Raw genomic sequence first — 12,392 nt, forward strand, 5'->3', positions numbered from 1 at the left:
ATCACCGTTGCTTGGCAGCTCGACTTCAACTGCAAGGCCACACATGGACATCAAGGTGGAAACTGGGCCCAGACGAACATCAAAGTCCCGATCCATCAAACGTGTCATATGATATGAAAGGGAACAGCTTGCAGGGTGGCTCAGGTCTGATCTGTTTTCACCTGATCTTCACGACGCATGGGCACGTTCACTTTCTTCTGCAGGCAATGGAGTCGTATGCAGAGCTCAATCAGAAACAAAATAGGTCTGTTAGAGAAACTGGACTTTATTCGTAGTCGAGCAGCACAAGAGTTTTATTCAAACTTCTGTAGCAAATTTGGAGATTTTATCACGTATGACATTAAACAGCATGAGTAAGGATGTCTACAGTTATGTCACATGTGTCGTCATGGTGCAATTACAGCTGAAGGAGCATCTACATCATGATGAAGCAGCAACATAATCCAGATTAATTAGACCCAGCTATTCATCAGACCAGTTAAATTGGTGCCAGGTTGTAAAGGCTTTTATTCTGAACACTAGTTATGCATACGTGTTATTTATATATATATTTATATATTTATATATATATATATCCATTATCTTCCAGTTTTCCAAAGTGATTGAAACCACAGATTTGAACCAAGGATCTTCTTGCTGTGATGTGGTGGTGCTAACCAGCACCACACCACTTTGCTACCTGTAAATGCTAAATTTTCATGTAACCCAGGCAACTAAACATTTACATCTGCAGTAAACTATATGCAGTTATTAAACAACCACCATCTGGTGTTGGCAAAAGAAATGCTGGAGTCGTTTTCTGAAATGAGAAAAGTACGGGTGACTGAAAATATATAAACACGTCATGAAAAGATTCTGTGTAAAATTAACACACACCTCATGTAAAATATATTTTTAAAAAAAAAACCAGAAGGCTGGTCTAATTTTACATATAGAATTGATGCTTGCACATAAACAGCCAGTGTAGTCACTTGATTGATACAGTGTAAGCCTCATTTTGTAGCATCTGTTCTATAAATGATCAGCACACATCATGCAACAGCATCAAAGAGCCCTGCAGGATGCAGTCTTCAAACTTTATCTGCCTGTCATGTCATTAGCCATTACTCGGTCCAAACGCTCCTCAGGTTCCTAAAAGCAAACAAACACTAGGGCACCACTGTGAGTTATAAAACGGTCCACATTCTTTCAGTTTACATGACCCGTGTGGACATTTTTAAAATACAGTCATGGATTTTAAATATCCATGATTGACAAGGTTTGGTGAAGTTAGACATTATCTTCCTAGTTTCCACCTAACAATGATATACTGAAGTCTGACTGAAGTATTTTGTAAAAATATAAATGTAAACCTCTTTGTAATTTTGGACAAGGAAAACTAAATAACAGCAATATTTGGAGGATTAGTGAAGTGGGGCTAAGTGGCATATGACGTGCTAACTTGTGGGAAACTACAGAGCTATATTTAGGCTAATAGAAACCCTTTAGCACAGGGGAGACATAGGATGAGGGTGAGGAAGTAAAGTTCATGTTGAGCATGTCCGATGGGCAGAGGCCTATTGCAGGAAAAAGACTCGATAAATGGAGGAAACTTCAGCAGATGGAACGTCTGAGATGAGAACATCCACAACACGAGGTTAGTCACGAATATGTTGCTGTGTGTTTCAGATTACGCGCTATGAAAAAAATATTCTGTCCCTAAGCTCAACATCTACACTGAAAGTCAGCTATTCTTTTCTAAAGCCTTCAAATATTTGGCGTCCGGGACATAATGAACCCCTGGGCTATAGTGTGCACTGTAAGGCTTCAAAAACTTGTGAGGAACACGAGTTGTGTGAACAAAAAGCCGAAGATACCGGGGGCGACTTGTTTCTAATAAATAAAATAAGACGAAAGTATTGCAATGGCTTCAAACAACGCTGTAGACCAGTGACTGTAGGCCATATATAGCCCACTTTGATGTGGACCGGACCAGTAAAACTCCTCTTTCCATTAGTGTAAAGAAGTTTAACTTTACATTTTCAAACACGAGAAAAAGAAGTGCAAGTAACATGGAAAAAAATGCATTGATTGACAGAAAATATGTGTTTTTTCTTTTTTGCACACTATAAAACTGATAAATATCTACAGTAGATAGTGAAAAATTTATGTTATTCAATTAATTAATTGTTTATCTATTACTTATTACTATCAGGGAGGTCTTTATTAGAAAGAAAAGCTGCAAAACCTACAAAAATAAAGTTAAAAGTATAAAATTTATGTCCTCATTCATATTTTCCAAAGCCGTCTGGTGGATCAGATTGGAGTCTTGTGCAACCAGACCTCAGGTTTGACACCCAGACACAGGGCTGATATACGATCACTAAACAAGCGAATAGGTGTGTCGTTGAGATTAGCGCAACTGTCGAGCTGAAAGATCTTAATGTTCTGAGTCTACATATCCCCTCTGATTCTCATCTGACTGTTTAGCCTGTGGAAAAGCAATTTATGGCAGCAAGCTGTTCTTCACCGCATCATGATGTACATCGTGATGCTGCGTCACTGTTGACAACATGGTAAAATTCTAGTCGATAGCTGACAGTGACAGGAGTGATCGTGATGAGAATAATTCGTGTGATGGAAAATGAACAAACACAAAATGTTACCGTCAGTATTCAAAGACAACGGGCTGCACGGTTCTAGGTGACATTCACACACAGGCGGCGTAAGTAACTGAGAAAAATGAAATCTTAAAAATTGTGAACGTGTGAAGCTTTTTCATCTAAACTTGGACTCGCTCAGTCACGCTGGCTGAGGTAAATTTAAAACAAAAAAGTGAAGAAAAGATAAAACGGTGCCAACAGGTGTCATTTTGTGTGTCTTTATTGTGGACATGACATTACATCTTTTTGAAATGATGTACAAAAGTATAACAGAACTGAGAATGGCTCAGACGAGGTAGAGCTTTCACATCGGCTTGCTGGCTTGAAAACTACACAGTATAAAAACAACCCGGAAAAATCGAATTAAAACAAACACTCCTGTCTGCTTCTGTCCTCTTATCCTGTTTTGAAGTGATAATAAATACAGATATCAACCAAATACATCTGGAATAATAATGTCTTCTAAGGTAAATTAATCATCGAGTTCATAACAAATTAAAAAAAAGAAATATGAATACGGACACAAATAATACAACTTAAGAGGCATGTAAAACAAACCCAACCAAAGAGAAAAAAGAAACACCTGCCAGCCCCTCTGGGAGGGCAAACCATGACTAGCTACTCAACAAATCCTACAGTTTAGCAAATAGACTAAAAACACACTTTTACATCTTTATGAAAAAATAAGCACTGCTGCGCCTAGCATTATCAAACCTCCCTTGAGGAAACGTAGCTAAAAAGCTGTACCACACAGCAGTCACAGAACAAATCATTTTGCATTCATATCTATAGAATCATTCTAACAAAATAAAAGCCCCAAAATAGAAATGAAAAGAAAAGTGTTAGCCGGCACCGTTAAAAAGACATTCTCAAAGAAACCTTAGCTAGAACTGGACAAAATAAGAATGGTTAAAGCACTAACCTAGTCTAAGTGCACTAGTAATGCCATTTGGTTTCTACCGCTGTATATAAAGGGTTTGGTAAGAGTTTAAGAGATTAGAGATATACACTTTATATTACACTTACTCCTGCTTCATAGTTTTTCTAAGTCACACTTCGGAGTACAAATTCATAGCTGAGGAATTTATCTTAAAGGGACTTCTGTACAACATTGGTATTAGTACTACCCTACCTCAAAGGCTAGAGAATCCATTTCAAGTATTTTCACTAACCACACCTTCAACATACACGTTTGTGCATTATTAGTCCGATTCAAGCACACGATATTGTATGCATAACTAAACAACCCAATGGCATAACAACTGTTTCATCACACATTTGCGTAAAAACTACTGAGGTCTCAAAATAGATGGAAAATACAGTACTCTGTAAGCTCCGTCATCTACAACTGGTGTGAATTTTGAATCAGAGAAACCGACTGCTTTACTCTTCTTCAGAGTCTTGAGCTGCTTCGCTTTACTTCTCCTCTTCCCCTACATGCTGGGCATGGCGTATTCAATCCTGGGGGCTATTTTAAGGGTGAAGGACAAGTAAAACAAACAGCCCTGCTTGACATCAGCCAATAAATGTTAGCATGCTTTCATTACAGGAGGTAGGATAATATAGAAAGCATCGAGACGGAGGCTGTAGTACACGGGAAGTTTAGTCAACCTCTAATACAGTATAAAGAGGTTTGAAATGCACGCGCACACACTCTCTCACACTCTCTCACACACACACACACACACACACACACACACACACACACACACACACACACACACACCTGTGTTAAGGCTGTGACAGCTCTACAATTCAGTGTCTCCACCTTGTGTATTTACTCATGAACTCTCTGATAGGCTGACCTCCTCACCTCTGCCTACTCTTTCTCTGACCCCCTCGAATGCAAAGCGTCATATCACCATTCAAAGAATCAGACTGACAGCCCAGGGGATAGGCTCTGCTTAAATGTTCTGGTAACCTAATCAGCTCTGCATTGTCGGTCCAATAAACACACTGTTACACAGGATGGTGGATACGTTTCATTATGTGCCCACTTTATCTTTAAAATAAAACCATTAAAGGCACAGCTTTAAATCCTAACACGAGAAGATTAACATCACGGTCACGTCTGTCCACTAAGAATGGCCGGGGACTTAGTACGAAGACTGGGGACAGGAAGGAACGGCAGGCCCAGTCGTGACTTTGAACATTTGAACAAGTTTAAAAACGGTCACACTACTTTGCAAAGGGAAAAAAAAAAGAATGCACTTGCACTGCTGCTTTCTTCGGTTATTAAGGCCCCATCATAGACGTCAAGTTGGTCGCTTGCTGTTACAGTGCATGTACCCGCTGAATAATAGGTGTCAGCCAGTAGCTCAACTACAGCACAAATAGGAGGTGATGTCAAAATCAGATGCAAAGAAATAGCTGTTTTTGTTTTGTTTATTTTTAAGTCTTATCCTTTCAGACATTTGCAAAATCTGTCTGTATAATCTCTGATCTTCTGTGCCGACATATCGTTAAAACAGCGGTAAAATCCAACAGGATGCTGTCTCCAATCCAGGTGCGGCGGCAGCTGCACAACATTCCAGGTTTCAGAAACTTGGAGGCGCATACGGGCAGGAACGAAGGCTTGCTACAGTGGATGCGATGTCAATTTGGCGTCAACTCTGCGTTCGTCAGATGCCGCTTGACGGCTATAATGGGGCCCTTAGATGGTATTCAGCCTGCCTATGGGTTCTGAATCAACAAGAGGGTAAAAGCTGGAATTAGGGGCCAAATATTCTCCTACTTCCTGGCTGCAGTGTTAATACCAACATGCTTAGTGCATGAGCTATTTACAAGGCTCCTTATCGCAGTTTTGCATTTTTGTGTAATGTAGCCCATCGTTACCTATGTTACTTCCATAACATCCTTTATCAGTCTTGCAACTCAAACCATTTCCTCTCAAAAAATATATTTAAAAAACTGAAGTTGACTCATTAAGCAAAAGACTATCATTCAATCGAAAACGTTCAATCGACAGGCGGCCGGTAATTTTGTGTCATTTTTCTGTATGACTGTTTGTTGCCGGTGACGTGCTCATGCCGAGTTGTTGGGCACAAGATGCATTTATTTTTTAAAAATCAAAGCATCATGGTGGATTCCAGAAAACAGACAGCATAAAGGTTCAGCCATTACCGTTTATGTAAGGCAAAAGATTTATGCTTTCTAAATCCAGCATAAGATGACATCATGAAATTTTTAAGAGACAGCGCGGTCAAACGTTCAGAACTGCTCTTTAGCAATGGAAAAATCTTAGGACGCATCTCTTCCCCCTAACATGATCAGCACCGTATTTTTCTTTGCAATCTGGAGCCGACTTCTTCCTGCCACTTTCTTCCTGCTTTAGTGGAGTCCGCCTCATTTAAAGCCCAAATAGTCTGAGATGGTGACACTCTAATATGAACGAGTTACTGAGGAAAACTCCACTCAGTCCCTTCCTTTTAAATGGACAATAATTGAAGGGCCATAAAAAATGGTATGCTCATTTATATTGCCTTTTTCATGAGCATACATCTCCATTACTGTTCCCTCTCTTTTTTGTCCCTTTCTTATCCTACCTCTCTCCATCTTTCCCTCTCTTTCTAATCACAAGCTCTAGAATGGTCACCGCACTCGCACCATTACACTGTCGACTGAAGGGGAGTGAGTTTAGCACACCTAAACAAGCGTGCGCACACACACACACACACACACACGCGCACACACACACGCTGACAGAAAGAGGCAAGTCTTCTGAGTCAGAGCCCACAGGAGACAAACTTGCTATGTGCCAGCTGGTTGTCGATGAACCGTAGAGCTTCTTTCTTCTCTTGCTGTGTGTTGATGGTCAGTGTCCTGAGAAATGCACAAAATCTCACGTACAATAAAGCTTAAAAGAACAAAAAAAATAAACAATTTAAAAAAAAAAAAAAGGTTTGTGGGGGCATCTACAGCAGCCATGCAATGCCACAGTCCTCGATCACAATGCCAGCAGTTGCATCTGAGTTCAGTTTCTCTCCTCATTTACTTTCCTTCTCCTGTAAAGCAGCTGGCAGCAACTTTACTTGTTGGTACCTCCAAAAATGGCAGCAAGAGGCAACTCATCGAATTTTCAGGGCTCCCATGATCAGAAATCATTTAAAGGTCACAAGCCAACCTTCGTGATAAAGAAGACCCAATGAAGCAAAAGACTGAATGTTGGTGAGTCCAGCCTCCCTGCCAAAGAGAAACTTTGCATTTCACTCTTCACTTCTTCTATGGTGAGAGGTGTGCACACCTGACCCACGCAGCTTCTTAAAGCAGATTTCCATCAGGTGTCATTTCTATTAAAAAGACTTTTTCTGCTCCGGGCCGTCTTTGTGATTTTGAAATTTTCTAGCACAACTTGAACACGCTTTTTTACAGTAAAAAAAACAACAACAAAAAAACTACAATAACCTTCAATGTAGAAAATTCTACATCATTAAAGGGTGACGGTGAAGAGGAAAGGCTCAAAAAGTGAACTGTTAGTCGTAGGTTCTTGTGTCTAGATCTGTGAATTTCAGGAACGGTGACAGGGCTTTGGGATTGTGTAAGAAGCTGGTCCAGGTTGTGATCAGATCAGCTGAAGGTGTTTACTGTTGCTGTTGTGGGTTTGGTGGGTGTTTGGCAGCCGGTCCTCCTCGCTCCCCCTGGCTCAGTAACAAGCTCCTCCTGTCTTGGTACTGGCTGTTATCAAAAGGCATATGGTGGACACTCTGGACATGTGTCTTTAAGTTCCCTTTCTGAGAGGCTCGGTATGGGCAGAGTTGGCAACAGAATGGCCTTTCCCCTGAGGAACACACACACAAAGTTGAAAGGTCATATGGCGGCCAGAGGTGACACCGTACACAGAATTTAGAGAGGACAGGGATGTTTAAATATACGAGACAAAAATGATGCAAAGCATAGATGAGGCTTGCTGCAGTGGGAATGGAAAAAGAAGGGGAGGAGGCCAGAGAACACAAGCAAACATAAGCAAAGACACATGGTGGAATCCAGCTAGAAGTACAGCAACACTCTGTAGGTTAAGTGAAGCCTTCATATTTATTTATTTATTTTTAAATCTATTTTCACTTAAAAAGTTCTCTATCCTGACCCAGATGGAGTAACTGTTCCTCGCCCTTTCCTGCCATCTGGAGAAGAGTGCCACACATCCCCCTGTCCAAAGAGTCCCACTTTTGTCTCCATACGTTTCTCTCAATCACCTGGGCCACCCAGCGGCCCCCTACACAAACACACCCCCTCTCAAACACACTCTGTGCGCACCCTATACTCTCGCTTCTAATTAGAATGACCTACAATGGCACAGACACCTCTGAAAAAACAAAAATAAATAAAAATAAGCAACGCACACCTGAGCAAAACAAATGAGCGTGCCATTTAATTGCACCTAATTATCATTTTGATAAATGGAAGAATATCAAAGCGGGAAAACAAATGACTCCCCGTGCCCCTCCCGCACCCCTTCTCCCAGAAGAAGAAACAGGGAAATATAGCTGTTATCATACATCATCAGAAACGCAACGGTGAGAAAAGGAAGGGGGGAGTGGGGGGCTGGTGTAAGACAGAAAGCGAGAGAGATAAAAAACAAAAAAGTATAATTAATCACACCGAACCCCCCCCCTTCAAAACCCCCAAAAACAGCTGCAAAGATGGTGAGGGTGAGACGTGTGGGGGAAGCGAAAACCTCCGTGACACCGTCCTGCGAGGGAAAACATCACTGACAGGACCGGTGCACTACATTATACTAAAGGTTATCGGCACCGTAAAGCAGCGTCAACACTACATTTAATTGGACCCCTCTGCAGCGTCCGCTCCCATCACTCACAGTGTGTGTTAAATCTGAGTTCACATGGGCGTGCTTGATTAATTATGATGGAGGTGCCGCGTGTACAGCCCGGGTCTCTCCGAATGTCAAAGCAGAGTAGCTTTAGCCCAATGTTCCCACTGACCCCAATCCTTACTCATCGTTTCTGCAATTTTTAAAGTTTGTTAATTACTTGTGTTCAGTTTCATTTCCACACAATCCTCTTCGTTCTTGTTGTATTTACACCTGCTCATAAACAAAGATGTTATAGTACACTGTATGTGAACGGTGAAAGTAGGAGATACTGTGATGTTGCCCAGTGGTTTGTGGACTGCCTTTTTGAAGTGATTTTTGAGACCCGATACAAGAAGCAATGAGTGGCTTTGACTGGTACTGCAGATGCATTCCCCGCTTTATTGTTTTTTTATTTATTAAAAATAAACTTTAAAAAAAAGTAAATAAATAAAATTTATTAAATAAGTCGTGAAACTAGCAATTCAGACTGTTGAGTCTTCAGAAAAAGACTAACTGGAATCATAAAACAAGTCAGAAATATGGACATTTTCTCACTGAGTTTTATACAATTTCACTACTTTTTTGCAACCACAAGAGTTGCCCTCTGCTGGCCATTAACAGAAATGCATGATTAAGGCATTATCGCATTTTTATATACAGTCTTTGAATAGTTGAGTATATTGGCATTTAAGATTTATTATTTCTATGCAAACCCAAGCTTTTTGCTGTCCTCTTGCCATGCGTATGATCTCAACCTCTTAGTCTCTCGGCAAAAACTGCCATGTTACCGCTGTTAACTCCAGTTAACAGCATCAGTTAGTTTACAGTGTCAGTTAAGATATCAGGATGAATAAAAGCAGTAAAGTTACATCTGCTGACATGATAACAGATGGCTTTTAGTGCTGGAAATTCGTTTATGCTCAAAATACCTGCTAACAGATATTGCTAGGAATGATCATTTTCCTGAATTGTAGCTGCTTGAAGATTTATAAAGTTTGAATTGTAGCAAATGAAGCAATTTTGTACATTAGAATCTACATGCTGTCATTTTGCAATTGCAACATGCTGATGAGCCCATGTGAATGTGTCGAATGTACAGTGAAATTCCGATAAACTGCAAATCCCAAAGCCCGTCTGGCACTGCAGCAAAGCAGCAACTGCCCTTTGAGTTCAAATGCATACATCAAAACACCTAAATTCAATATTTTAGGTGAAAGAAGTGTCAAAGTATGGGTACGGTTAGCCAAAATGCCAGGCAGAGCTATTCACCCTCTACACATGGATGCAGATTTAACTGTATATGTCTGAATGTGTCAGATCAGAGCCTGCACATCCTTTCCAGTGTGATGAGGAAAAAGGGGGATGTGATATTTGTAATGACAATGTGGGGGGGAAAAATGCATCTCATGACAAGTAAAAAGCATGCGCTGTTCTTTAACCAATAATGCTTCTGCCTGATTTAGATAGCTGCGGGGGAATCTACGTTGTAACTTACAATGTAACTGGAAATCCTTTTTAACCCTATGCAGTTCCACATCATTCAGTCATTGCGGGCTCTTCCGATCTCATGTGTAGTTACATTTCTCGGTAAATGCACATCAGGTTACGGCGTAGTTTTCCCATAGACATCTAAATCAGGCGTTAGTTTGAAGTATCCCAGCCTTTTAGTGCAATTGAGCAAACCTCATTGTTTTCAAAGCAAAAGTGAAGCTCGTCAATGAGACAACTGTGAATACACACTCTTACGTGAGGTGTGATCCAGCAGCATGTGAGAATGCCAGGTGTTAATGCCGTGTGCAGAGGGCGCCACATGTGAATGTTAAACATGAACAAAAAAAACCAAAAACAAACACACACACACACACACAAAGGCTAGGAAGCTGAGTGACTGACACAGACACACACATGCAGAGGTGAGACAGTAACATTAAGAAACATGCGGGAGCGATGAGCGAGCCCAGTGATTAGCCATTGTGCCACATACTTGTTTGGGAGCTTCAGAAGCGGTGGTGTGAGCGTCAGTACCTCTGTGGAGTCCGTTAAAATCAAACCCAACTGTGGGGGGAGAAGGAGGATTGGGTGGGTGGGGGGGAGAGGAAGAGGAGGAGGAAGGAAGGGGGAGGGAGGATTTGGTTAAACGCTCTACCAGATCCACACAAGCATTTTTTTTTTTTTTTTGGTCTACCACCACGCAAACAAAAAGCATTTTGACACCAGCACCCTTGTTAATAGAGGGGAGCTGGCAGTGATGATGGTGGTGATGATGATGATGATGATGATGACGACGACGACGATGGTGGTGGTGATGATGGTGATGGAATCTGGTGGAGGCGAGTCGGTGATTTAATATGACGCATGTTAATAGAGGCCTCGGGGTGGCTGGCCTTTTCTGTGCGTGTGCACGTCCATGCTGAAGACAACTGTCGGTGACAACATTAATTACAGCCCCTGTGAGTGTTTACAGAGCCTGTGCATGGGCATCTGTGTGTGTGTGTGTGTGTGTGTGTGTGTGTGTGTGTGTGTGTGTGTGTGTGTGTGTGTTTACAATAGAGCTTGGAGGGAAGCTGAGCTCTGCATCACTTACCATTTGGCCTCTGTCACTTAGAATCACTGGCTGTGCCACATATCATTCACACTCTCTATAAAGAAGCTACTTATCTCACTGTCTACTGTGATCACCGCTGGCCCGGCTGATGGACATGACAGGACAGGAGAGGGAAAGGAGAAGAAGAAGAGGAGGAGGAGGAGGCAGGAAATCAGGCAGCCAAGGAGAAGAGAGTATGCGAGGACAAAAAATAAAAGTGAAAATTAAAAAGAAAGAGAGGAAGGGAGAAGGAGGAGAGGGAAAGAATGTGAGGAAGAAACAAGAGAGAAAAGGGAAGAAAAGAACCAGAAATCAAAGAGGGGGGAGGAGAGTGGGGGAGTCTATGGATAAAGGAAAAGCAGGGATAGGGAGAAAGGCAAAATGAGACAGACGGAGGAGATAAAAAGACCGCAAAGGTGACAAGATGTGGAGACAAAAAGGAAAATAACTGAAGTGAGAAAGAAGACAAAGGATCTAGGAAAGGAAATGAAAGGGAAAGAAAGGAGGGGAATGAAAAGCAGAGGGAATAAGTGAAAGTAGAGGAAGAGCCGGAGTGTCTGAATCAAGCTGTTTAGTGAATGGCACTGGGATGCATGCAAATGGATTCGTAAGGCTGGCGTGGACAAATGCTGTTCTGCTTCATTAGAATGCACAATTCCATCTCTCTAATTGACATGTAATTAATAATGTATACAATTTGTCACAGGTCAGTATCCGGAGCAAATCATGTTTCAGTTTAAAAAATAGAGACAGCTGCCCAGCCCAGGGCGGGGAAGGACTCACAGACCGGTTGTCACACTCAACTGAACAAAAAGATCTGTTTTGATTTATTTGCAGAATGCCAGGACGGAGCGGACGTACAGGGAGCCTGATGATGAAATATTGTTGAGAATGTGAATCCCTGTGCATATATCCTCTATATCTCATGTCGGCGTTGCTGGGTGGATAGATCTGTGTGCGCACAGGTGGTACAGGAATGAGTGACTGGTGAGAGAAACTAGAAACTGGGAACATCTAATACTGCAGGAATAGCAAGTAGCTAAATAAAGTTGTACATGTTAAAGTAGAGCTCTGGACTTCCTTCCCTTGTTTCCCCCCCTTATTTCATATCTTTTGCATTTTGGGTAATTTAATGGTTTCTGTGACTGATGTTTTTGCACCTTGACTACTACACCATTTATCCTCTTTGAGTTGCTCTGTATAACTTTAGAAAGTCATAGCAGAGAACTTTTCAAACAATAATCTTTGGTTTAGGGTTTGGAGATCCAGAGCTTTATTTGATATCTTAAAAAGAATTAATATTTCTAACTGTGCTCAGTGGTTTAAATGATATTACATTTGTTATAAGCTTGGTTTT

At 41.3% G+C, this 12,392-nt stretch overlaps 1 protein-coding gene across 6 annotated transcripts in view; it reads right to left on the minus strand.

The window, feature by feature from the left end:
* Window positions 1-2,844: 2,844 nt before the first annotated feature.
* Window positions 2,845-12,392, minus strand: part of LOC113031548 (zinc finger protein 516) — a 50,218-nt gene continuing 40,670 nt past the window's right edge. For 4 of the 6 annotated variants that reach the window (XM_026183699.2, XM_026183700.2, XM_026183702.2 and 1 more), the window contains exon 5: window positions 2,845-7,419. In XM_026183699.2, coding sequence (XP_026039484.2) covers window positions 7,223-7,419 — 197 coding nt within the window. In that variant the 3' untranslated portion in view covers window positions 2,845-7,222. Of the gene's footprint in view, window positions 7,420-10,435; window positions 10,507-10,592; window positions 10,872-12,392 lie in introns of those variants that run through there. The other 2 variants (XM_080307837.1, XM_080307838.1) reach the window with 2 other exon arrangements.

Source organism: Astatotilapia calliptera, chromosome 11 (genome assembly GCF_964374335.1).
Source record: "Astatotilapia calliptera chromosome 11, fAstCal68.1, whole genome shotgun sequence".
Lineage (NCBI taxonomy): Eukaryota > Metazoa > Chordata > Actinopteri > Cichliformes > Cichlidae > Astatotilapia > Astatotilapia calliptera.